The sequence below is a fragment of the Miscanthus floridulus genome, chromosome 19 (genome assembly GCF_019320115.1).
Source record: "Miscanthus floridulus cultivar M001 chromosome 19, ASM1932011v1, whole genome shotgun sequence".
Lineage (NCBI taxonomy): Eukaryota > Viridiplantae > Streptophyta > Magnoliopsida > Poales > Poaceae > Miscanthus > Miscanthus floridulus.
In genome coordinates, this window is record NC_089598.1 from 108,780,527 (window position 1) to 108,807,968 (window position 27,442).

The 27,442-nt window shown below is 50.1% G+C and overlaps 2 protein-coding genes across 3 annotated transcripts; both read right to left on the reverse strand.

Moving 5' to 3' along the window:
- Nucleotides 1-3,803: 3,803 nt before the first annotated feature.
- LOC136526588 (uncharacterized mitochondrial protein AtMg00810-like) lies at nucleotides 3,804-4,802 on the reverse strand. The gene is made up of 3 exons (XM_066519209.1): nucleotides 4,555-4,802; nucleotides 4,105-4,471; nucleotides 3,804-3,929 (listed from the first exon to the last, which is right to left on the reverse strand). The coding sequence occupies exons 1-3, from the start codon at nucleotides 4,800-4,802 to the stop codon at nucleotides 3,804-3,806; spliced, it is 741 nt and encodes a 246-aa protein (XP_066375306.1).
- A 921-nt stretch (nucleotides 4,803-5,723) lies between these two features.
- On the reverse strand, nucleotides 5,724-24,784 carry LOC136526879 (two-component response regulator ORR24-like). 2 transcript variants are annotated; one of them, XM_066519451.1, is made up of 10 exons: nucleotides 22,147-24,784; nucleotides 15,284-15,409; nucleotides 15,054-15,179; nucleotides 14,741-14,866; nucleotides 8,631-8,810; nucleotides 7,998-8,074; nucleotides 6,714-7,247; nucleotides 6,475-6,609; nucleotides 6,245-6,370; nucleotides 5,724-6,060 (listed from the first exon to the last, which is right to left on the reverse strand). In XM_066519451.1, exons 1-8 carry the CDS (start codon nucleotides 22,217-22,219, stop codon nucleotides 6,607-6,609), a joined length of 1,245 nt encoding a protein of 414 aa, XP_066375548.1. In that variant the 5' UTR covers nucleotides 22,220-24,784; the 3' UTR covers nucleotides 5,724-6,060; nucleotides 6,245-6,370; nucleotides 6,475-6,606. The 2 variants fall into 2 exon arrangements, with proteins under 2 accessions (XP_066375548.1, XP_066375549.1); XM_066519452.1 differs by lacking the exons at nucleotides 5,724-6,060; nucleotides 6,245-6,370; nucleotides 6,475-6,609 and adding an exon at nucleotides 8,184-8,562 and having other exon boundaries at nucleotides 7,110-7,247.
- Between the last annotated feature and the right edge of the window lie 2,658 nt (nucleotides 24,785-27,442).

The window sequence follows — 27,442 nt, forward strand, 5'->3', positions numbered from 1 at the left end:
CCTCAGGCGAGATGGGGCTGTCCCTTCTTCCCCGGATCTGCTGTCAGGATTGTTTGTAGGGGTGGCCTCTTCCTTGGAGACGCTTTCGACGTGACCCTCGGGGGTCTGCGTCACGTAGCATTCCCGGGAAGGGTGGTGGCTCCCCTTACTGGAATCTGAGCTGGAGAGCGATACAGGTTCCTCGTTGAGAAGCTCGTAGAGGGTCTCCGTATCCCGCTCAATCACCCCCACGAACTCAATGTCCGTGGGTGGTTGAACCACACGTAGCGCCAGAAGGAGGCCAGTGGTTGTCGCAATGTTGCGGAGACCGAACGGAAACGCTGTCGGGGCGCTCCATACGGACCCTTCCGGACACATGGTGGCGTTGTGAGAGGCCTCTTTGGGTGACGGGACTCCTCGGGAGTTGCCCGGTGGGCCCCTAAGCCTGAGACGGCTGAGGTTGATCGAAGGGGGAGATGGGGCGGCTGAGTAAGTCAGCGCCAGCTCTCCTCCTAGTGTGATGATGAAATCTAGGTCGCCGAAACGCACGGGTGCGCCCGGGGCCCAGGTGATTGCGTGGGTGGCCATCTGAGACCTGATTTGGAACGCGCAAAGCCCCTACCTGGCGCGCCAACTGTCGGTGTTTCGTACAAGCACCGGCAAGTAAATTTATAGTAATGCGCGTTAGGCTCAGATGGTGCGCTAAAGGACACAGGATTTATACTGGTTCGGGCGGAACGTCCCTACGTCCAGTTTGTTACTGCTTGTGTTATTAGCACCGTAAACGATCTGTAGTAAGGGATACAAATTGCCGAGAGAGGGACTGGTCCCAAGTCTCTGATCGAAGGATTGAAAGGTGGTCAAGAGCTTCGTAGCTGCTTGAATGTGTGTGAGTGCGTTCTATTGTTCGGTCCTCTTTTTTCCCGTCCCTTTGATGGAGGATGCGCCTCCCCTTTTATAGATGAAGGGGCTGGCTTTACAAGGGTGAGGGCTCCAGGATGCGTACTCTACTTAGCCTTGTGGCTCATGTCTACCTGGTCAGGTCCCCCATTCTGATGAGTGCGAAGGAAGATAAGTGCTTACGATGTCGTCGATATCTCTGTAGGATGTCAGATTAGTCACAGCATGCTGCCCCCAGGGTATGGGTTGTAGTACAGTGGTTTTGACTTAGGAGCCTCCCCCCAGCCTTGCTCCACACGCCTTCTGGTTCCCATGATTCTTGTTGGGAGAATTCGGGGTCGGGGTCCGGTGTAGCGCCGTGGCCAAGGCTCTCTGACTGGGAGGACCTAAGGGGTCGGGAAGAGGGCCCCCCGCTCCCTCGGGTCCACAGCGCGGTGACGGAGTATCCGTCGTTCGTGGAGATAGCAAATCCGTTCTTGGAGCGTAGCGGTTGTCGTATATCTTTGTTGGGTTCCGTGTCCCGGAGCTGAAGGTGGCGCCTACAACTCTACAGAGTGAGGTGCACGCACCTGTAATACCTTTTGGGCTCTGCGGCGCCCGGAAGGGTCTAAAGCATCAGTCCTGTCGTCCCCTGGCAGTTCTTTTCCTATCAGGGCGCAGGGTATGGTCGTTGGAGCCATGGTTGACCCGAACGTCTTGTCTCGTCCTGTACCCATCGTTATGAGGGATAGATATCGATCAGGGCGAGGCTCGTTCTGGGCCGTCGGGTGGAGGCCAATCCCTATCTCTTGGGCGAGACTAACCCTATCCCTCCGGGGTCGGGCGAGGCGGAATCTATCCCTTAGCCTTCGGGCGAGACCGAGCCCGCCCTATAGGCGTCGGGCGAGATGGAGATTAGCCTTGAGCCTTTGGGGCGAGGCAGGGTTATCCCACAAAGGCGTCGGGTGAGGCTGACCCCACCCCTCCGGGATCGGGCGAGTCGGAACTCATCCCTCAGCCCTCGGGCGAGACCGAGCCCGTCCTCAAGGCGTCGGGCGAGACGGAGTTTATCCCTCGGCCCTCGGGCGAGACCGAGCCTGTCTCAAAGGTGTTGGGCGAGGCGGAACCGAACCCCTGTCACTCGAACAAGGGATGACATGGCGCCCTTATGCATCCAGGAGTTTTTTACATTTGGTGGTTATCGGTTCCACCTCCTGGGGTACCCTGGTATTATGTCCCCGACACAAACAGTAGAGTATATAACGATTAATAAGTTCTACACGGTCTTATGTGCTCTCGAGCACAATTCAATTACTTTTCTGCCAGGGGGTTCTTATTTTTAACATCGATGTTATCTGTTACTGTCACTTGTTCATCCTGATTCAGAAGAGCATGCCATAGTCACCCGCTGGCACTGCAGGACTCCAAGCCCATAGCACATCGTCTTGGGCAATCGGGATCACAGGGTCATCCATCATAGCATCGCCAATAGCGGCTTCTTCAGCTATTCGTTCATCTATTAAGTTGACCATCCCCGCCGACCTAAGATCATCACCCCATGCATTGTGACCTGCTTGCAGGACCCCAGGGCAAGGCTTTGCTGATCTTATGATCCTGCAACAGCGGCTTCTTCAGTCATTGGTTCATCTAATAAGTTGATAAGCCCCACAGATGTCAGAGCATCATCCCATGCAATGTCATCTACTTGCTGGAGATCCTCCATGCCAAGGCTTTGCTGCTCTTGCGATCCTTGAGTCACTGGTTCATCTACGTTAATCAGACCAACCGATCTCAGAACATCATTACATGTGTTGTCACGGAGATCCTCCAGGCCAAGGCTTTCTAGCTGACTCATTCAAAATGAATCTGCTTCCTCCCAGTCATCAGAAGGGCCTGTCAGGTCCATTGATGCATTGTACTCCGGGTCCACGATACCTTAGACAACAAGAAAGACTTTTAGTCCCAAGCAAGTTATTGCAGACTAGGAATGAAACCTCAGGAGTCAATAAATAAAAGATAGAAAGGTAAGAAAGGTATTAGCAAGGAAAGTTAACAGGGCATCTTCAAGCAGATCAGTGTTCATGGTACCTTCACGGAAATTATCCCCGTTCGGCTTACCCAGAAGCCGGCTTGTTCGGCTTCTTTTTTCAGTCGGAACAGTGTTTTTCTCTCACAACAATTCAGCCAGAACAGTGTTTTTTAGCCAGTTTCAACCAAAATTCAGCCAGCCGAACGGGAATGACTCATTGTTTCTGGCAGCTTCAGTAAGATTGTTTTGTCTGACTTGATCACTTGTTAACAGGCTGCTTGAACCGCCATTTTCTAAGGATGCAACATAAACTATCTCACCAGCATACAAAATTAGAAGAAAATAAGGTAAGGTATTAGCAAAGAAAACTAGTTAACAGGATGCTTAATCTTCAAGCAGATCAGTGTCCGCGATACCTTCAAGCAAATTAATGTTCTCCGTGTGGTCATTGTCTCTGGCAAATTCAGTACGATTGTTCTCTCTGTTGGTCCTCGATCTCCCTGCACAGGTGAGCAATCAGCTCACTAGCACCCACACACACTCACGGGCGGAGGTTGAAGAAAGGGTGAGAACAGAGTGCACACACACACTCGAGCAGCAGCTATGCAGCTCTGAATATGCAGCAAACTGAACTGCTCTTTCCATTACTAAACAAGCTGATATATACACAACTCTAATCAATTACAAGTCACAAAAAAAAACTCTAATCAATTACAGCTACACCTGCTACTGCTACAGAGTGAACTGTACACTTAAAAGATTGCTAAAGTTGCTGCTGCACAAAGTGGACTGTACACTTAAAAAGTTGCTATGCAGCAGGCCCCCTTTTTAAGTGTACAGTGGAGTGTGAAGCTGCTGCAAAAGGCTGGAGAGTGCAGCAGATTATCTCACAAATCTTCCCCTAATCCTGCTGCCTCTACTCCTTGGTCTTGAGCTCCACCATGTCAATCTTGTTCTTTAGTTCTGAGAACCAAAGGCGTCCAAGTGGCTTGGTGAGGATGTCCACGAGCTGTCGGTCGGTCTCGACAAACTCGAGGATGATCTGTCCTCCATCAACGCAATCCCGAAGGAAATGAAACTTGATGTCGATGTGCTTGCTCTGGTCGTGGAGGACATGGTTCTTGGCGAGGGCGATGGCGGGCTGATTGTCCACCATTCAGAGCTGGCGGACGAGCTTCCTCGCCGGTCCGCTCGCACAGCAGCCGGCATAGCCAGACCGCTTGGCACGCCGCTGTGGCCGCCACGACATACTCCACTTCACACGTAGACAGCGCCACCACCTTCTGCTTCAGTGGCTGCCACGAAATCGGGGCCGAACCAAGGAAGACGAGCACACCAAAGATGCTCCGCCGCCCATCAATGTCGTCCATCATGTCAGCATCGCTGAAGACTGTGAGCCGCAGCCCACCTCTGTCGTCGGTCTTGGGGAGTGCATCGCTGAAGACTGTGAGCCGCAGCCCACCTTCGCCGCCGGTCTTGGAAAAAACGATCCCCTGATCCACCGTCCCTTTGACGTAGCACAGCAGCCGTTTCACTGCAATCCAATGATCCTCGTGGGGATCCTCCGTGAACCGACTGACATACCTGACCGCAAACGTGATGTCCGACCGGGTATGAGTCAGATACCGCAGCCCACCGACGTGTCCGGCCATGTATGAGTCAGATACCGCAGCCCGCCGACGATGCTCCGATAACACGTCGCGTCCACCTTCGCCGCGGTGCTGTTCTTTGACAGCTTCAGCCTTTCCTCCATTGGATTCGCGCACAGCATGCAGTCTGCCATGCCGCCACGCTCCAGTAGCTTCTTCACATAGGCGTGCTGGCCTAGGGAGATGGAGTCGCTCCCCTGCTTCACCTCGATGCCGAGGTAGTAGGAGAGTTGGCCGAGGTCGCTCATGTGGAACCAAGCCGCCATCTCACGCTTGAAGGCCGTCGATGTCCTTCGCACGTGCTCCAGTGATGATCATGTCGTCCACATACACGCCGAAGACGAGCTCCTCCTTCCCCGTAGCCGCGTGTAGAGCGCGTGCTATGTTGCTCAACATGCGGACCCAAGCACGCGCAACGTGGCATTGAGCTTGGCGTTCCACGCCCACGGGGCTTGCCGCAGCCCGTAGAGCGCCTTGCGCAGCCACAACACCTTGTGTTCTGCTCCCTTGACGGCGAAGCCCGGAGCTTGCTTGACGAAGACCGTCTTCACCAGCTCACCATTAAGGAACGCCGATTTCACGTCCAGGTGGTGAACGCGTCAGTCCTTGGCCGCTGCCAAAGCCAGCAGCAGGCGGACGGACTCCATGTGCGCCACCGGCATAAAGACTTCCTCAAAGTCGATGCCCTCACATTGGATGAAGCCGAGGGCAATGAGGCGTGCCTTGTGCTTGACGATGGCGCCGCGCTCGTCCCGCTTCACCTTGTAGACCCACTTCAGCCCAATCGGCTGACAGCTTGGAGGTGGATCAACGAGCTCCCACGTCTCATTGTCTTCAATGGCCTTCATCTCCTCCAACATCGTCCGCCTCCAATTGGCATCCTGCTCGGCCTGCGCAAACGTGGGTGGCTCCTCTGCGCTAACAAGGAGCAGCTCCTAATCGCCGAGTAGTTGGCTCGCCAAGCCTGGTGCAGCCGAGTCGCCGACAAGGTTGTCCATGGTGCGGAAGCGTACACGTCGATGTTGCTTGGAGGAGAGGCGAGCTCGACCGGCGTTGCTGGAGGCATCCCCTGTCCTGCCGTAGCAGGGGATAGTGGTGGAGGCGTGTGCGCAATCAGCTCACTAGCACCCCCCCACACACTCACAGCTTGAGGTTGAAGAAAGGGTGTGAACAGAGTGCACACACACACCCTGAGCAGCAGCTATGCAGCTCTGAATATGCAGCAAACTGAACTGCTCTTTAAATTACTAAACAAGCTGATATACACAAGTCTAATCAATTACAGCTACACCTGCTACTGCTACAGAGTGAACTGTACACTCAAAAGGTTGCTAAAGTTGCTGCTGCACAAAGTGGACTGTACACTAAAAAAGTTGCTATGCAGCAGGCCCCTTTTTAAGTGTACAGTGGAGTGTGCAGCTGTTGCAAAAGGCTGGAGAGTGCAGCAGATTATCTCACACTCTCCCACTTGATTACTCGTTAACATGCTGCTTGAACCAGAGATTTCTGCGAATGCACCATAACCTATTTCAGCAACACGCAGAAAATGAGGATAAATAGGTAAATAAGTTCTTTTTAAAGAGAAGCCAGCAGATTAAACTACAGTTCTTTATATTAATAAAGGAGGAGTAAAAAAGGTAAATAAGGTATTAGCAAGGCAAACTAGTTAACAGGACTTAATCTTCAAGCAGATCAATGTTCATGATACCTTGAGGCAAATTAATGCTCCCCAAGTTGTTATTGTCCCTGGTAGCTTCATCATAACCGTTCTGCCTGACTTGATCACTTGTTAACAGGCTGCCTGAACCAGAGGTTCCTAAGTATGCACGGTAAGCTATCTCACCAGCACACAAAATAAACGACAAAAAGGTAAGGTATCAGCAAGGCAGACTACTTAACAGAGCGCTTAATCTTCAAGCAAATCAACATTGATAATACCTTCAAGCAAAATTAACGTTCCCCACATTGTCATTGGCTCTGGCAGCTTCAGAATGATTGTTCTCTCCCACTTGACCACTTGCTAACATGCTGCTTGAACCAGAGCTTTCTGTGGATGCACCATAACCTAGTTCACTAGCACACAGGAAGGAGGATAAAATGGTAAATAAGTAGCACGGCAAACAAGTTAACAGGACGCCTAATCTTCAATTATTCATGCAGACCAATGCTCATGATACCTTCAAGGAAATCAATGCTCCCACGGTGTTATTGTCTCTGTCAGTTTCAGCACGATTATTCTCTCCCACTTGATCACTTGTAAAGCTGCTTGAACCAGAGATTTCTATGGATGCACCACCAGGAGTTTCAGGGGCTTCATTTGGATCCCCTTCATCTGTGATAACAATATTGTTCTTCCCAGGCCACTGATGTTCGCTCATGAACTGCCAACGTTTCTTTTTCTCAGAGAATATTCTCTGCATGTTATTTTCATACTTATCCCACACACACACAGACTCTGTGTCCTCTCTGTAGTTTCCAGATGTGCATGTGTACATGTCAGTCTTCAGTGCCACTGTGTCCACCGACCTTTTCTTCATCTTTGTCCACAGCCTTAAGGGGTACACTTCCCCGTCTGTCTCAACTCTGGGTGTGATGGATTCAGAAGTGGCTTCATCATGCGCTGATATTATCAGCTCAGGAATTGATTTTCTGCTGGCATTCTCTTGGCGCTGTCCTCCTTGCTTTGCATTCCGGTGGTGCAATCGATGTTTCTATATCACATTTGAAGAGAAAATTGTCAAGCAAGGGACAAAGTTAGGTCACAGTATTAAAGGTCAAACTAATACAGCAATTTAAAGTGGCACTTTAGCAAAAGAACACCGTATGAGATCAGTTCAGCCATAGGTGTCAAGAGCTGAATGGAATTCAAGGAGGTGAATTGTTTAAGGTCCTTGGGGTACCAAGGGAAGGGTAACATAAGGTCAAGACCATCCCCCACCCACCCACACACACAAAAAGTTTAAGGCATGTTATCAGCCAGATGAAGCTAGAAACAGGAAGGGCAGGTGCCGATTTGTCAGATTCCACAATAAATTACCAGAACGCATATAGATCCCACAAGGGCAAAACAAACACACACACACATGCCAACAAAAATGCTTTGAACTCATGGATACTAAAGAACATGGAAGTGTGACACACACACATACACACACATGCCAACAAAAATGCTTTGAACTAATGGATACTAAAGACCATGGAAGTGTGAGCCAAAAATACGCCGAACAGAAGGGTGGCGAAGACTTTTAATGCCAATAGAAAAGATACGAGCGAGCGAACAAGTTGTCAACTTGTGCTGCTTAATCACAACTATCCTAAACGACGTCTTTCTCTTCAATGTATTGAATGTTAAGGTCACAAAATTAGTGCTTCCCTTGAAAGCTCCAATATTAGAAAATCAAGCTTATAAGGAAGCTTTAGTGGATGGGGCCTTTGGTACAAATAATCAATTAATCACCCACCTGGAGATGGCTGCCTATATGCTTCGCAGTTAAACCCTTTATATTCATCAGGTGGAGGATCCCCTCAGGTGTAGCATCTGTTAGCCACCCAAAGAAAATAAACAGCACATGGTCATGTTTTAGCTAATAAAATAACAAATAGCTAATTCAGATTTCAAGCCATGTGTAGGTATGAGCTATACTTACACTCGTCCCCCCCCCCCAAGAGCTTCGATAGCCTCCAAGAACTTTTCATGGAGCTCAATGGTCCATGTGATCCGATTCCACTTCTTTGGCTCTTCATATCCATTGCTTTCAGGATCGGATAAATCGTTTCTCTCTAGGATAAGCACTTCCTTGGGCTTTTCAATAGATGATGAAACCATTCCATTTCTGGTACTATTAAGAGTTGGTCCTTGAGGTGCTGCCTTTTTAGACTTGTGTTCCAGTGCTTGGTGCCACAGAATGCTGAAGCTTCTTCTGTCCAGTGGCTTCAGCACATGGAAGCATGCACCCAGGTTCATACATTTGGAAAGTGCCTCTTCATCGTCACAAGAACACATTGTGTCAACAAGGCGGAATAACCCTTGGACGGTGAGTTTGGGATAGGTGAGAAATTCTTAAAAAAATAGGGCTCCAAATATAAACTCTTACCGGTAAGAGGGACTTGAAGTTCACTCAGTATGTAATAATGGAGCAGATCAGAGTTTGCCGAAGTGCCTGGTGCCATAATGTTAAGATTAACCTCCACCAATACCAAATCAACCTCCGCATCTTTAGCAGCCCCACGTTTAACGAAATCCAGGGCCGCTCCTGCTGTTTGGAAGGGGAAAACTATGCAGCGATAAAGGTAATAAAATTAAAATATTTGGAAAATTCATACCACAGTGTATGTAGCACTGTTCTACAATTAATGGACACTGCACTTGACAAATAGGCCCAACAAATAATTTTTAATTAGACTCCTAAACAAAACTTCATGCTGGGAAATTCCAGCAAGACAATGTGAAATCACTTTATTTCAATGGTAAGTTGACCTGTATTTGGACTGGTGCACAACAAAAGTTAGTAGAGAGATACAGGAGATATGGTGACTTAAGCAATACATGAGAACCCAAAGTCAAGACTATATTTTTCTATGCAAAAGCTTGTAACCATGTTGCTTTCAGGGTGTCACACTCTTTGAGGTATGAGGAATTAGTTTTAAAGAAAAACCTAGTATGAAACTGGGTAAAACATACTAACAGATACAAGCAAACCTCTACTGTTCTGTTTCTTCCTCTTTGTTTCGGATTTGTAGCGTCAAATTTGACATGCTAAGTATGGATGCAATTTCAGGAACCACTGAGTATCAAACTGTGATGGCAGTAATTGCCACAGCACCTGGTTTTAGAATGTCCGTGGGGCATTTACATATTTACCATTATTACGGATGTCATCTTAACATGTGTCACTGACACATGAGTCACTGACGTAGTATTTTATATACCACTCACCTCGTAATGATGGTACAAAAGAACATGCAGAAAATGAGGGCAAAGGACAACAAAATCGCATTAAATGAAGCCCTGGCGGATTCGGTGCCATTAGTTAGTATCATAACACAATAATATAGCAGTCCCCTGGGACACGAATATATGTCATACTACAGCTACACCTGCTACTGCTACAGAGTGAGCTATACACTTTAAAAGTTGCTGCTGCACAGAGTAAGTGGATTGTACACTTTAATAGTTGCTATGCAGCAGGCCCCTTTTAAAGTGTACAGTGGAGTGTGCAGCTGCTGCAAAAGGCTGGATAGTGCAGCAGATTATTTCACAAATCTTCCCCTAATCCTGCTGCCTCTACTCCTTGGTCTTGAGCTCCACCATGCCAATCTTGTTCTTCAACCGAAGGCGCCCAAGTGGCTTGGTGAGGATGTCCGCGAGCTGTCGGCCGTTCTCGACGAACTCGAGGATGATCTGTCCTCCATCGATGCAATCCCGAAGGAAATGAAACTTGACATCGATGTTCTTGGCGAGGGCGATGGCGGCCTGATTGTCCACCATCAGAGCTGGCGGACGAGCTTCCTCGCCGGTCAGCTCGCCCAGGAGCCGGCGCAGCCAGACCGCTTGGCACGCCGTTGTGGCCGCCGCGACGTACTCCGCTTCGCACGTAGACACCACCACCACCACCTTCTATGACTGCCATGAAATCGAGGCCAAACCAAGGGAGACGAGCACGCCACAGGTGCTCTGCCGTCCATCAATGTCGCTCGCCATGTCAGCATCGCTGAAGACTGTGAGCCGCAGCCCACCTCCGTCGTCGGTCTTGGGGAGTGCCTCGCTAAAGACTGTGAGCCGCAGCCCACTTCCGCCACCGTGCTTGGGGAAGACGATCCCCTGATCAACCGTCCCCTTGACGTAGCGCAGCAGCCGCTTCACCGCAATCCAATGATCCTCACGAGGATCCTCCATGAACCGACCGACATACTCGACCGCAAACGTGATGTCTGGTCGGGTATGAGTCAGATAGCGCAGCCCGCCGACGATGCTCTGGTAGCGCGTCGCATCCACCTTCGCCGCGGTGCTGTGCTTTCACAGCTTCTGCCTTTCCTCCATTGGAGTCACGCACGGCTTGCTGTCCGCGATGCCGCCACGTTCCAGCAGCTTCTCTGCGTAGGCGCGCTGGCCTAGGCAAATGGAGTCGCTCCCTTGCTTCACCTCGATGTTGAGTGTTAGACAGTAGTATGTCATGCGTGTGTATGGGTCCAGCGCTAGGTTGCTTAGCCAACCGGCCTTGGTTTGTTTAGTCAGAGAGATGAGAGGAGTAGAGAGATGAGAGGAGATCTCAGAGAGAGTAGAGGTGCAGAGAGGTTGTACGAGATCTTGACTGGTGTTACTTCTACGAACCACAAGATCTCCTCACCCTCACCTATATAAAGCTCCCCTTCTCTGAATCAATCGATCATGCAATTCCACGCAATCTCTCCTTTCACCAAGGTAGTAGGAGAGCTGGCCGAGATCGCTCATGCGGAACCGATACGCCATCTCGCGCTTGAAGCCGTCGATGTCCTCCGCGCGCGCTTGACGATGAGGTCGTCTACATACATGGCGACGATGAGCTCCTCCTTCCCCCGTAGCCGCGTGTAGAGCGCGAGCTCCGTTGTGTAGCGTGCGAACCCTAGGGCGCGCAGCGTGGTGTCGAGCTTGGCGTTCCACGCCCGTGGTGCCTGTCTCAGCCCATACAGGGCCTTGCGCAGCTGCAGCACCTTATGCTCAGCTCCCTTGATGGTGAAACCCGGAGCTTGCATGACAAAGACCGTCTCTGCCAATTCGCCGTTGAGGAAGACCGACTTGACGTCCAGGTGATAAACGGCCAGTCCTTCACCGCTGCCAAGGCCAGCAACAAGCGGACCGACTCCATGTGTGCCACCGGCGCAAAGACTTCCTCGAAGTCGATGCCCTCGCGCTAGACGAAGCCGCGAGCAACAAGACACGCCTTGTGTTTGACGATGGCACCGCGCTCGTCCCACTTCACCTTGTACACCCACTTTAGCCTGAATGGACGGCAGCCTAGAGGTGCATCAACAAGCTCCCATGTCTCATTATCCTCAATGGCCTTCATCTCCTCCAACATCGCCTGCCTCCAATTGGCATCCCGCTCGGCCTGCCTGATCGTGGGCGGCTCCTCTGCCCTGACAAGGAGCAGCTCTAGATCATCAAGGAGTCAGCTTGCAGTGCCACCGAGTCGCCGACGAGGTTATCCATCTTGCGGAACTGCACCTCCTCACCGTCGTGGAAGGCGTCCACGTAGTTGTCGATGTCGCATGGAGGAGAGGTGAACTCGTCCGGCGTCATCGGAGGTGTCCATGTCCTGCTGCAGCAGGGGACAGTGGTGGTGGCGTGTGCGCGGTTGTTGGTGGAGATTGCTCGCCAGCACCTGCCATGGCCGGACTTGGCAGCTCACCGGTGCCGCCACAGCTGCTGGACTTGGCGCGTCCACAGCTGGCTCCTCTGCTCCAGCATCTCCGCTGCCACGGATCACCAAGTGCTCGATGACGATTGTCCCGACGACGCCACGGGCTTTCCCCATGCCTAGATTCTCCCAATCCCAGGCTGTCATTTCGTCGAACACCACGTCCCGTGAGCCCACCACCTTGCCTCCTCTCGGATCATACTGCTTGTAGGCCTTGCAGCCCTCCTCATAGCCCAAGAGCACCATCGGAGTGCTCCTATCCTTTAACTTGGTGAGGTTCGGCTTCGTCTTCTTGACATGGCCAATGCACTCGAACGTCCTAAGGAAGGAGACGTCGGGCTTCCTTCCGAACCAAGCCTCGAACGGCGTCATGCCCTTTAGGCTCTTGGTGGGCGCGCGGTTGAGGATGAACACCGCCGTGCTCACCGCCTCTCCCCAGAACTCCGCCTTCATGCCCTTCGCCTTCATCATGTTGCGAGCCATGCCCACTACCATCTGGTTCCACCGCACCACCACGCTGTTCTGTTGCGGCAAGTACGGCGTGGTGTGATGGCACACCACCCCATGATCCACACAGCACGCGGCGAACTCCACAGAAATGAACTCACCACCGCGATCTGTCATCGACACGCGTAGCTTCTTTCCAGACTCCGCCTCAGCCCGCGCCTGGAACTGCTTGATGAGCTGCAGCCACATGTAGCGGCTGTAGTCATCCATGGGCAGCAAGAAGTAGCACCGCCGCCGTGCATGACTGGCGCGATAGGCCCGCAGAGGTCGCCGTGGACAAGCTCAAGCACGTTCCCCACGCGATACTTGGCCGACTTTGGAAATGGTTGCCTCCTCTGCTTTCTCACCAGGCAGCTGTCACACAGCTCACCAGTGTGCTCGAGGTGGCACAGCCCTCACACCATCTTCTCCAACCGCCCGAGCGTGTCGAAGCTCAAGTGCCCGAACCGTGCATGCCACAGCCACGGCTCCTCGGTGTGCCGCGTCGCCAGGCACACCGGCTGCTCCACCTTCAAATCGAGCAAGTACAACCGGTTACGTGAGCATTGTACTTTGGTGAAAAGACGCTACTCCAGATCCCGAATCCTCAGCACGCCGCTCTTGACGAGCACTTCACACACATCCGTCAGCGCACGGTGCTCCCCGTTCTGGCACCGGAAGATGATGGTGCCACGGCCTCGAATCTCCACCTTCGAGCCGTCACCGAACTTCACCGACCCCGTCACACCGCCGTCGAGCTCAGAGAAGGCCTCCTTGGAGCCGGTCATGTGGTTGCTGGTACCGGAGTCTAGGTACCACCTCTGCTCCATGCCGCCGCCCACTCGTCCAAGGTGGACTTGGGCATGCGACTCGTCGAGGTGGATGGCCTGCGATGCCTTCCCTTACTCCGCAGCGCCACCTCCTATTCTGCCTCCAACTCTAGCTTGACGTCATGCAGCGCACAGAACGTCGTCATAAGGAGAGTAGGCTCGTCGTCGTCCGCCTGCGCGAGATGCGCCTCTGTCTTCTTCTCCTTCTTCGGGTTCTTGCACTCCTTCGCCCAATGGCCAATCTTCCCGCAGCGCCGGCAAGCGTTCTTGTCAAAGGGCTCACTGTCTTTCTTCTTCTTCTGCGGGCCTCGCCGCGGTGCTTGCCGTCACCGCCGCGACTGGAGGAGCCTTCCCCGGACTGCTCTCCCGCATCCGGGCCACCCACTCCTTGGTCAGCAGCAACTTGCCGCCGGCCTATGTCGTAGTCGCCTCTGTGCAATCGTCCACTGCCCGCAAGCGCCCAGTCACATCCTCAATCGTGAGGGTGGACATATCGATCAGTGTCTCAATGGAGAGCGTGATCTGGGTGTACTTCGGCGGCACGACGCGTAGATACTTGGAGACTGCTTCCTCATTGTCGATGGTGACACCATGCATTGCCAGCTGACTGACAAGCGACTGCAGCCGGAGGGAGAAATCCTCCACTGCCTCCCCGCCGCAGCTGCTGCGCCTTCGCCTTCTTCGCGCGATTAGACCCGATGCGCATGGCCTTGAGGGCGTCCCAAGCTTCCTTGGCGGAGTCCTTCGACCCCAGTGGATCCCGATACTCCAGAGGCACGGCGGCTAGGATTGCCTCTAGCGCTGAGCAGTCTTCTTCGTCCTCGGTGCCCTGGTCGATGACCTTCTAGAGCCTCCAAGCTTTGAGCTTGATCTTCATGGTCACCGCGCACTCACCGTAGTTTGTGCGTGTTAGGACCGACCAGTTAGCCTCACTAACATCCTGCACGGCCCTATGCACGATGAGCTCTTGATGTGGCGGTGGAACCTTTGCTCCACCACCGTTCGCTGGTGAGCCATCCTCGCCTACCATTGCCGGTGATTAGCCGCGCAACAACAGCCTAGGCTCCGATACCACTTGTTGGCCCTCCGACTCCCTGCACAGGTGAGCAATCAGCTCACCGGTACCACACCATACCACACTCATTCACGACTGGAGGTTGAAGAAAGGGTGAGAACAGAGAGCACACAAGCACAGCACAAGCAGCAGCACAGCTGCTCTGAATTGTGGCAAACTGAACTACTTTTTCCATTTACTAAACACCCTGATATAAACACAACTTAATGCACCTGCTACTGCTACTGTGCGCTTTAAAGGTGGGATGTGCTCTGTGCACTTAAAAAATAAGTGTGTGCAGCAGGGTGTAGCTGCTACTACATGATGTGCACTGTGCACTTAAAAAGTAAGTGTGTGCAGCTGCTACTACTGGATGTGCACTGTGCACTTAATAAAAAGTAAGGGGTGAGTGCAGCAGATTATCTGACACACGATACCTTCAAGCAAATTAATGTTCTCCATGTGGTCATTGTCTCTGGCAAATTCAGTACGATTGTTCTCTCCCACTTGATTACTCGTTAACATGTTGCTTGAACCAGAAATTCCTGTGAATGCACCATAACCTATTTCACCAACACACAGAAAAGGAGGATAAATAGGTAAATAAGTTCTTTTTAAAGAGAAGCCAGCAGATTAAACTGCAGTTCTATATATTAATAAAGGAGGAGTAAAAAAAGGTAAATAAGGTATTAGAAAGGCAAACTAGTTAACAGGACACTTAATCTTCAAGCAGATCAATGTTCATGATACCTTGAGGCAAATTAATGCTCCCCAAGTTGTTATTGTCCCTGGTAGCTTCAGCATAACCGTTCTGCCTGACTTGATCACTTGTTAACAGGCTGCCTGAACCAGAGTCTCCTAAGTATGCACGGTAAGCTATTTCACCAGCACACAAAATAAACAACAAAAAGGTAAGGTATCAGCAAGGCAGACTACTTAACAAAGCGCTTAATCTTCAAGCAAATCAACATCGATAATACCTTCAACCAAATTAATGTTCCCCACATTGTCATTGGCTCTGGCAGCTTCAGAATGATTGTTCTCTCCCACTTGACCACTTGCTAACAGGCTGCTTGAACCAGAGCTTTCTATGGATGCACCATAACCTAGTTCACCAGCACACAGGAAGGAGGATAAAATGGTAAATAAGTAGCACGGCAAATAAGTTAACAGGACGCCTAATCTTCAATTATTCATGCAGACCAATGCTCATGATACCTTCAAGGAAATCAATGCTCCCACGGTGTTATTGTCTCTGTCAGTTTCAGCACGATTATAATCTTATTTCTAAAAAAATGCAGAAAAGGAAAGGGGGTTCCAAAATGGAATGGTTCAAGATCCACATGCACCTTTGAAGTTAAACTTTGCAAGCTGTCTCAGAGATGGTCGACAAGGACACTGGGTCACCAAGCCTTTGCATCATTGTGCCACCATGGGATTTTGAAGGCAAACTTTGAGTATTTGTTAAGGATGTACAGTCTGCTTTCTGGTGTGAGACCTTCGTAGTTGGTCAGAGGTAGGCACTCTTTATATATAAAAAAATTAGAAAAAGACGAGGCTTCAAAATGTGTGTGTCACACGCCTGATTATGGGCTCGCACACCGGGATCAGCGGGCCAAGCGAGGCCTAGCGGAGGGCCACGGGCAGCCTCGGCCAGTTCCACCACGCCGCAAGGAGGGCGCGCGCGCCAAGAGGGGCGATCTCGGCGCCCCCCTCGGTCTCCACCCAGAAGGAATCCGGAATAATTGGTAGAATTAAGAATAAATAAGAAATTAAATTAGGATCTTGGATTCAGGAATAAGATTATATTTGTTAAGATAGGAGATTGGTTTGTTTAGGAAGGGGGAGTTCAATCTATAAGGACTTCTCCCATAGCTTGCTTGGAACACAAGTCCTATATGGACAGATGTAATCATTCTAATCTTAAGCAAGAATAGAGCTATTGCTCCTTCCCATATCTCCCTATCTCCTTGCCGCCGCCCACCTCTACCCTAGCCGCCACCCCTTACCCTGGGTTGAACTACGGCGACAACCACAACGATGCCGCCATGAAGGCGCTAATCGACGGCCTCGTCGCTGACCTCAACAAATAATTTGAAGCCATGAAGGACCAGTTCACCAATCTGGACAACCGTCTGCGGAATGTGGAGCAAGGAGGCCACACCGATGAAGCCGCCACTGCCGCCCAAGCAAAGCGGGAGCGTGAGGTCGCCGCCAACACTTTGGAGGCGGATACCAGGCACGCCATGGAAGCCACCGGCAGAGCCTTCCTCAAGGAGCAGAAGGAGACAGCCGCGTCATCCACAATCCCCGAGCTCGTGGATGAGGTGACCAACAAGCTGTTCGACGTCAACACCAATAAGGAGAAGGCGCCCAAGACGATGCTTCCACCACCGTACCCGTACCAGGGACACCACCAGGCTCCTTCCCTATCTTACAACCACGCATCCACAAGCTGTCGTTCCCCACGTTCGACGGCAAGAACCCGTTGCCATGGCTTAATCGCTGTGAGCAATTCTTCAGAGGCCAGAAGACCCCCAAAACCGAACAAGTGCAGTATGCCTCTTTTCATCTGACAGGTGGTGCACAGCAGTGGTACATGTGCCTCACGCAGGACAAGGTGGTGACGGATTGGGCATATTTTGCCCGATGTGTCAATGAGCGGTTCGACCCCCATACCCGCCGCAACCCACTGGAGGAACTGGCATCACTGCGGAAGACCTGTAGCGTCGACGACTACACGGAGCGCTTCCTAGCGCACGTAGCCCACGCCGGGACCCTGGACGAGCAACAACAGGTGAACATCTACACCGCCGGGTTGCTCGAGCCGCTGAAGACGGATGTCGAGCTTCAGAACCCCAAGGACATGGAGATGGCCATGTCCCTCACCCGGGTTTATGAACGGCGGGCTGTTGTGGTCGCCGACGCCAACAAGTCGACGGCACCAAGGACGTCGAACCGGCCCTTGCCTCTAAAGGCGCCCACTCCTTCATCGTCCACACCAGCATCGACGACACCACCATCAGCTACTCCGCAGCAGCCATTCAAGCGCCTCACCGCCGATGAGATGGCAGAGCGCCGCCGCTCGAGACTGTGCTTCAACTGCGACGAGCCCTTCACCCGCGACCACAAGTGCAAGCACCTCTTCGACATCACGGCCATCAACGACTACGACACCGACGACATCGACAACAGCCTCATCACGATGATCGGTGCCCCACAATCAGTCGTGCGCGGCTGGCGCACCATGTGCCTTGCGGGAGCGATTCTAGGCACCGGCGCCCACATACTCATCGACATAGGCGCAACTCACAACATCATCGACATCAACTTCGCTCGCCTCATTGGCCTCTTGGAGCAGCACATCAACATCACCATCCTCGTTGGCAGCGGCACGAGGTCAAGTGCTGGGGGGCATGCTTCAACGTCCCGCTCCGTATCGACACGGAGACATTCCAGATTGACGCCTTCCTCCTCGACATCGGCAACGACATCGACATCATCCTGGGTACACCATGGCTTGCTGACATTGGGCGCATCGCATGGGACCAACTCCATGGTGATGCAATTCTAGCGGGACGAGCGCACCATCTCCTTCACCATCGTCCCTCGACGACGCACACCGTAGAACGTCCTCGCGCTACCAGCTCTGATGGTGGACAATCAATCCACCATCGCCCTCGCCAAGAACCCTGTCCTACATGACCGGAGCAAGCACATCGACGACAAGTTTTATTTCCTTTGGGATTGCGTCGATGGAGGACAGATCATCCTCGAGTTCGTCGAGACCGGCCGACAGCTCGTGGACATCCTCACCAAGCCACTCGGGCGCCTTCGGTTCTCAGAACTGAAGAACAAGATTGGCATGGTGGAGCTCAAAACCAAGGAGTAGGGGCAGCAGGATTAGGTGAAGATTTGTCAGATAATCTGCTGCACTCTCCCCTTACTTTTTAAGTGCACAGTGCACATCCAGTAGTAGCAGCTACACACACTTTTTAAGTGCACAGTGCACATCCAGTAGTAGCAGCTGCACCCTGCTGCACACACTTACTTTTTAAGCGCACAGTAGCAGTAGCAGGTGCATTAAGTTGTGTGTGTGTGTGTGTGTGTGTGTGTATATATATATCAGGTTGTTCAGTAAATGGAAAAAGTAGTTCAGTTCAGCCACATTTTCAGAGCAGCAGAGCTGCTGTTCGTGGTGTGTGTGTGTGTGTGTGTGCTGTGCTCATCTTCTTCTTCTACCTTTAGCTGAGTGAGTGTGTGGGTGTGGAGGTGAGCTTACTACTCACCTGTACAGGGAGATCGAGGGCCAACATGCTTGGTGCCACAGAATGTTGAAGCTTCTTCTGTCCAGTGGCTTCAGCACATGGAAGCATGCACCCAGGTTCATATATTTGAAAAGTGCCTCTTCATCGTCACAAGAACACATTGCTGTCAACAAGGAGGAATAACCCTGGAATGGTGAGTTTGGGATAGGTGAGAAATTCTTAAAATAATAGAGCTCTGAATATAAACTCCGCCTATGGTGGGGCGCCTTTGGTGTCCCAGCATAGCAGGTCCCAAGCCCTGGTAAAGGAGGAGGGTTGTGTTAGGCGTGGCGAGCCAATGTAAAAACTTAGCCACTTAAATGGAGATGAAACCCGAAAGAAAATCGTTGGGGCGTAACCCTCTTAGCGACGCGCCATATCGGAACCCGGGTATGGTGTTAAATGGGCAAGGGCCGGGTCGTCACCCCCGTGACGCGCCGTGTCGTGATCTGGGCATGGTGTCAAGTAACCAAGGATCGGGTCGTCGCTTCCTTAGTGGCGCGCTACATCGGCGCCCGGGTGTAGTGAAAAATGAGCAAGGGTCTTCGCATCAGAGTCGACGGGTGCGAAGGGTAAGGAAGCTAGTCGAACCAACTAGGATCCGTTTAGGTAGTTGGAATGTAGGGTCACTTACAGGTAAGTTAAGAGAATTAGTTGATACCACGACTAGGAGGCGTGTAAATATATTATGTGTTCAAGAGACTAAATGGAAGGGTCAGAAGGCGAAGGAGGTGGACAATACAGGTTTCAAGTTTTGGTACACAGGGACAGTCGTGAATAGAAATGGAGTAGGAGTTTTGATTGATAAGAGCCTCAAGAATGGTGTGGTGGGAGTGAGAAGGCAAGGAGATAGGATTATCTTAGTCAAGCTTGTCGTTGGTGATATGGTCTTGAACGTAATTAGTGCGTATGCCCCCCAAGTAGGCCTCGACGAGAGTGCTAAGAGACAGTTCTGGGAAGACTTAGATGGCCTGGTTAGAGCTATACCTAGTAGTGAGAAGCTTTTTATAGGAGGAGATCTTAATGGGCATGTAGGTACTACAAGCGCAGGTTTTGAGGCAGTTCATGGAGGTTTTGGGTATGGTAGTAGGAATCAGGAGGGGGAGGAAGTTCTGGACTTCGCGGTAGCTTTTGACCTGATGATAGCCAACACTTTCTTTAGAAAGAGAGAATCTCATCTAGTGACCTTCAGTAGCGGACAACACTGTAGCCAGATTGACTTTGTCCTCGCAAGAAGAAAGGACAAACGAGCATGCTTGGATTGCAAGGTGATACCAGGGGAGTGTGTTGTTTCTCAACATAAGCTTTTGGTGGCAGATTTTCGTTTTCAGGTGCATGCCCGTAGGGATAAACAAGCTAAGATTGAAAGAACAAAGTGGTGAAAACTAAAAGAGGAGACGTCAGAGGTATTTAGGAAAATGGTTATCAAAGAGGGCTCTTGGAAGGAAGAAGACGACATAAACAATATGTGGGACAAGATGGCAACCAACATTCGGAAGGTAGCCTCAGAGGTGTGTGGAGTAACCAAAGGAAGGGGACGCGAGGCTAAAGATACTTGGTGGTGGAACGAGGAAGTCCAAAGGGCTATTAAGGAGAAGAAAGAATGCTATAGACGCTTGTACCATGATAGGAGTGTGGACAACATAGAGAAGTATAAGGTGGCAAAGAAGACTGCAAAGCGAGCTGTAAGTGTGGCAAAGGGTAGAGCGTACGAGGATCTTTACCAACATTTGAGTACGAAGAAAGGAGAGAAGGACATTTATAGGATGGCTAGGGTTCGTGAGAGAAAGACACGGGACCTCAACCAAGTTAAGTGCATTAAGGATGAAAGAGAGCATCTCTTGGTAAAGGAGGATGAGATCCGACATCGATGGCAAGAGTATTTTGACAAATTGTTCAATGGTGAGAATATGGACACAACATTTCAGTTGGATGACTCTTTTAATGACACCAATAGGCGTTTTGTGCGGAGAATCCAAGAATCTGAGGTCAGAGAGGCGTTGAAAAGGATGAAAGGAGGTAAGGCGATGGGACCGGATGGTATCCCAATCGAGGTGTGGAGATGCCTCGGGGACATAGCTGTAGTATGGTTAACCAAGCTGTTCAACCATATTTTTCGATCGAACAAGATGCCTGATGAGTGGAGGAGAAGTATATTGGTACCGATCTACAAGAATAAAGGGGATATTCAAAGTTGTATAAATTACCGGGGAATTAAGTTGATGAGCCATACTATGAAGCTATGGGAGAGAGTTATCGAGCATCGCTTGAGAGTAATAATGCGGGTCTCTATGAACCAATTTGGTTTCATACCCGGAAGGTCAACCATGGAAGCCATTTTCTTAATAAGACAAGTTATGGAGCAGTATAGGGAGAAGAAGAAGGACCTACACATGGTTTTTATTGATTTGGAGAAGGCTTATGATAAAATACCAAGGAATGTTATGTGGTGGGCTTTGGACAAACATAAAGTCCCAACGAAGTACGTTGGGCTCATTAAGGACATGTACAACAATGTTGTGACTAGAGTTCGAACAAGTGATGGAGACACGGATGACTTCCTGATTAGGATAGGACTACATCAAGGGTCAGCTTTGAGCCCTTATTTGTTTGCTTTAGTGATGGATGAGGTCACAAGGGACATACAAGGGGACATCCCTTGGTGTATGCTTTTCGCGGACAATGTAGTGCTAGTTGATGAAAGCCGGACAGGAGTGAATCAGAAACTGGAGTTATGGCTGGAGACTTTGGAGTCCAAAGGTTTTAGACTTAGTAGAACTAAAACTGAGTATATGAGATGTGACTTCGGCACTACTACTCGGGAGGAGGAAGATGTTAGTTTGGAAGGTCAAGTAGTGCCTAAGAAGGATACCTTTCGATATTTAGGATCAATGCTACAGAGGGACGGGGATATTGATGAAGATGTTAGCCATAGAATCAAAGCAGGGTGGATGAAGTGGCGGCAAGCGTCTGGTGTCCTATGTGACAAAAGGGTACCACAGAAGCTAAAAGGCAAGTTTTATAGGACGGCGATTAGACCTGCTATGTTGTATGGTGCAGAATGTTGGCCTACGAAAAGACGACATATTCAACAGCTAAGTGTCGCGGAAATGCGTATGTTGCGTTGGATTTGCGGTCATACAAGAAGGGATCGAGTTCGGAACGATGATATACGTGAGAGATTAGGGGTAGCGCCAATTGAAGAAAAGCTTGTCCAACACCGGTTGAGATGGTTTGGACATGTGCAACGGAGACCTCCAGATGCACCGGTGCGTAGTGGAATCCTAAGTCAGGATAGTAACGTGAAGAGAGGCAGAGGAAGACCGAAGTTGACTTGGGTAGAGGCAATAAAAGGAGACTTGAAAGGATGGAATATACCCAAAGACTTAGCCTTAGATAGGAGTGCTTGGAAGACAGCTATTAACGTGCCTGAACCTTCATTGCTTCTGTTGGGTTTCAACTCTAGCCTACCCCAACTTGTTTGGGACTTAAAGGCTTTGTTGTTTTTGTTGTTGTTGTTGAATATAAACTCTTACCAGTAAGAGGGACTTGAAGATCATTCAGTATGTAATGGAGCAGATCAGAGTTTGCTAAAGTGCCTGGTGCCATATTGTTAAGATTAACCTCCACCAATACCAAATCATGCTCTGCATCTTTAGCAGCCCCGCTTCAACGATATCCAGGGCCGCTTCTGCTGTTTGGAAGGGGAAAACTATGCAACGATAAAGGTAATAAGATTAAAAATTTGGAAAATTCGTACCACAGTGTATTTAGCACTGTTCTACAATTAATGGACCATGCACTTGACAAATAGGCCCAACAAATAATTTTTAATTAGACTCCTAAGCAAAACTTCATGGTGGGAAATTCCAGCAAGGCAGAAGGAACCAATAAACAACTATAAACAAACAGGAGCTGCCCTCAGTGTTCCAAAAGTACACCCAAACTTACGATACACGACAAAATGGAATATTCAGAGATTGGAACCTAAAGTGTCATATCATATACCTAAATTTATGATATGCAACAAATCGAATATACAGATAACCGTAGATCGGATCCCAAGCAAGCACTCACAAATAGGAAAAGACACCAAACATCCTTGAAACATAATATGCTACAGAAGCCCCTTGAATATCATATAGTAGGTGTAGATTGATTTTTAGGGCGGAGGATATGAGTTCCTCTACTTCTTTGTCAAGAGAAGGAATCCTTTAAATAAAAAAAGGGCGTACCCAGTGCAGAAAGCTCCCGCTCTGTGCGGGGTCTGGGGAAGGGTGTCAGTGGCAAGCCTTTAAATATTGCCAAAAATAGATCTAGGAAATATTGCCAAAAATAGATCTAGGTCAACATGTTTCTCCCCCATCACCTTCAGGAATCATACAGACTGCAAATATGATACCACAGCTAACATATATAGGAATTCTTTTTTCAGGGAAAATAATAAGAGTTAGTTCGATATACAGGTTCCTCAGTTTTATTAAAGATTTCAGATTTCTTGAAATGAATACTGTGCCTATTGACTTCCTTTTTCTTCTAGAACACACTTCATTTTTTTCTAAAAAAATGCACAAAAAGAAAAGGGGTTCCAAAATGGAATGGTTCAAGATCCACATGCACCTTTGAAGTTAAACTTTGCAAGCGTCTCAGAGATGGTCGACAAGGACGCTGGGTCACCAAGCCTTTCCATCATTGTGCCACCATGGGATTTTGAAGGCAAACTTTGAGTATTTGTTAAGGATGTACAGTCTGCTTTCTGGTGTGAGACCTTCGTAGTTGGTCAGAGGTAGGCACTCTTTATATATAAAAAATTTAGAAAAAGACGAGGCTTCAAAATGTGTGTGTCACACGCCTGATTATGGGCTCGCACACCGGGATCAGCGGGCCAAGTGAGGCCTAGCGGAGGGCCACGGCCAGACTCGGCCGGTTCCACCTCGCCGCAAGGAGGGCGCGCGCGCGCCAGGAGGGGCGACCTCGGCGCCCCCTCGGTCTCCTTCACCCAGAAGGAATCCGGAATAATTGATAGAATTAAGAATAAATAGGAAATTAAATTAGGATCTTGGATTCAGGAATAAGATTAGATTTGTAAGATAGGAGATTGGTTTGTTTAGGAAGGGGGAGTTCAATCTGTAAGGACTTCTCCCATAGCTTGCTTGGAAGACAAGTCTATAGGGACTATATATAGGGGAGATGTAATCATTCTAATCTTAGGGCCCGTTTGGATCTTTGGAATTGAATTCATTCTAATAATTATAATTTAGACATAGATTAATTAAGCTAATATAGTTGTATATAGAATATATTTGTATATTTATTGTTAGGCATACCAGGGACATACTTATATATTGCATTTCTATTGTAGGGAAGCAAGTTGAAGAGGGTGCTATAAGTTGGAGAGTAGAATTATAGCATAGTGATCTATAGAATCCATTTCCATCTCCCACCCTATGAATTTGAGATAGGTTTATTTGTGAGCTTGGGAAAGTTATGGAATGTCAAATTCCAAGCCAAATAGCCTAATCCATTAAGTAGATTTCAATTCCTCCAAAATGAAGGGATCCAAACATGACAGTGTGACAGTGTGAAATCGCTTTATTTCAATGGTAAGTTGACCTGTATTTGGACTGGTGCACAACAAAAGTTAGTAGAGTATTACAGGAGATATGGTGACTTAAGCAATACATGAGAACCCAAAGTCAAGGCTTTGTTGTTGTTGTTGTGAAAAGCTTCTAACCACGTTGCTTTCAGGGTGTCACACTCTTTGAGGTACGAGGAATTAGTTTTAAAGAAAAAACTAGTATGAAACTGGGTAAAACATACTAACAGATGCATGCAAACCTCTACTGTTCTATTTCTTCCTCTTTGTTTCGGATTTGTAGCGTCAAATTTGACAAGCTAAGTATGGATGCAATTTCAGGAACCACTGAGTATCAAACTGTGATGGCAGTAATTGCCACAGCACCTGGTTTTGGAATGTCCGTGGGTATCTGTTGACAAAAGAACATGCAGAAAATGAGGGCAAAGGACAACAAAATCGCATTAAATGAAGCCCTAGCGGATTCGGTGCCATTAGTTAGTATCATAACATAATAATATAGCAGTCCCCTGGGACACGAATATATGTCATACTATATTTGTGGGCAGTCCAAAATGGCACAACATATTAATTGCAATCTACTTTCTCCCTCCCCCCCCCCCCCCCCCCCCCCCCCCCCCCCCCCCCCCCCCCCCCCCCCCCCCCCCCCCCCAAAAAAAAAAAACTGCCCTGTTTACATCTCTACGAAACCATGAGAGAAAGTAAAATGGCAGTCCTTGAGAGAGAAATATTTACTAGTCCTATAAAGATATACGCCCGAAGGGCGGGCCTGGTGCAAGCGGTAGAGTCTTACTGCTTGTGACCGGAAGGTCTCGGGTTCGAGTCGCGGTCTCCTCACATTGCACATGCGAGGGTAAGGCTTGCCATTAACACCCTTCCCCAGACCCCGCACAGAGCGGGAGCTCTCTGCACTGGGTACGCCCTTTTTTTTATAAAGATATACGCCCGAAACAACACAACCAATCTGCAATTCCCAGTTCCATTTGGATAAGAGTTTCACGATAACATATATGCTTAAACTAACTCTGGAAAGATTCTGTTCTATTTCGTGCATTTCAGCAAATCTTGCTACAGCTAATATTGTGGAACCAGTCCCCCTATGGTGTAATGCAATCTCCAAACATGTTCTCTGATTGTATATACCATATCATACTAGGAACAACCTGCATTCATCAATCCTAGCAAATGGAAAGCCTGGATTGCCAAAAGAAGAAGAAGAACCCATGAAAGTAAAATATATCAATGCTATATGTACTCAGTATTCCACGACTAATTACCGACCGGCGTACGATCTGGAAACGCACATGGTAGAAAGTACCACAAAATCCGCTAATCTAATACTGCGGCGCCGCGTAATTACAAACTAAGGTGTTTATCCACCTGCAGACACTCCCTGCTTGGAATTGGAACTAAAAAATCGAGCAGGCCCGCGGCGCACAAACCGACAGACGGACGGGGCGGAGGCACCGCCCCCGCCGGAGACGTGTCCGCGTCCACATCCGCGGCGGCGCGGGCTGCACGCGCTGCGCGCGCTCTCAGCACGCCGTCCCCGCCTGTCAACAGGCGGACGGAGAGAGCTCGGGATGGGCCGAAACCCGTTACTGCGTAAGATTTGAGCCGTGGGCCATGGGAATCAAGGAAGGAAGGCCACGGGCGTGGGCCTGGACGGTGGGGCCCAGAGCACCGCCAGATGGGTCAGCGGCGCGCGTCATACGGGACGGTGGATGCGCGTAGGCCCAGCCCCAGCCCCAGCCTATAGATAGAACAGTGAAATATGTGAAAGAGTGGTTAGTTATAGCAATTAGGTAACGTAGTGAGATTCAGCATTCACATCAACACGGCACAGGAAAGAATCTCATAGGGTATTATAATACCCACTTTGATTAGAGGTGGCCGCACACGTGTAGTAGTGGTAGCTAGGGCCTGTTTGGATTTCCCTCGAAATTTTAGAGCTCTAAACTTTAGAGCTGAAGTTCTAAAGAAGTGGTCTAAAGTTAGCTCTAAATTTTAGCCCACCTCACATTAGAGCTTTAGAGCTCAAAAGTGAGCTAAGGTGCTCTTATTAGAGCTCTAAAGTTTAGAGGAGGGGATCCTGTCATGTGGGGCCGCACTTACGCACGTCAGCGGAGGGCCCGTGATGTCAGGCGGGCCGCAGCACGCGCTGAGGCAGCAGGCGCGGGTGATCAGGGGGAAGGTGCGGCTAAAAAAAGTGGCTGATTTGATTAGATGAGTGATTGGCCTAAAGTTTAGGGGATTCATCCCTAATTAGTTATTTCCTATTTTATTGTTGCCAAGTGTGGCAGCCCACAGGCCTATATAAACTGTACTAGAGGTCATGATAAAGTAAGCAAGAAAGTTATCCCTAATCTCTCTCTATTCTCTGTAAGCCTACGGTAGAGGGGTATAACCTCACCGGAGAAGACGGCCGACGGCTACGAGCTCCGTAGCCGCGGTCCAGCCAGCCAGGGGTTTGCTGCCCTTGACAACCTGGTATCAGCCTCCAGGCGTTCCCATTCCCGGCGATCCTCGCCCACCCGCTCCACCCAATCCACCACAGCCGCCGCCCACCATCCCAGCAGCCCGCCATCACCACCATCATCCTCCGCGTCCGCGCCGCACCCAGCCACCATGAGTGAGCCGACCATGGCCGATGTGATGGAGATGCTGAAGGCCCTCAATTCGGAACTGTCAACGATGAAGTCCGACATGGCGGCCATGAAGGACAAGGCGTCGTCCTCAACGGACAGCAGCGCCGGCGGCCGCCAGGACGGGCCGCGCGATCTGGATCGCCCTCCGAAATTCCAGAAATTGGATTTTCCCCGTTACGATGGTAAGACCGATCCGCTGCTCTTCATCAACAAATGCGAATCATACTTTCGCCAGCAGCGTACCATGGCGGAGGAGCGAGTTTGGATGGCCTCGTACAACCTGGAGGACGTCGCCCAGCTCTGGTTCATCCAGCTCCAAGAGGATGAGGGTACGCCACCATGGGGGCGCTTCAAGGACCTCCTGAACCTCCGGTTCGAGCCTCCCCTCCGTTCGGCTCCGTTGTTCGAGCTCGCCGAGTGCCGGCGTATGGGTACAGTAGAGGAGTACTCCAATCGCTTCCAGGCCCTCCTGCCGCGTGCGGGTCGTCTGGAGGAGGCACAGCGCGTCCAGCTCTTCACCGGCGGGCTCCTGCCACCACTCAGCCACGCCGTCCGCATCCACAACCCGGAGACGTTGGCGGCTGCCAT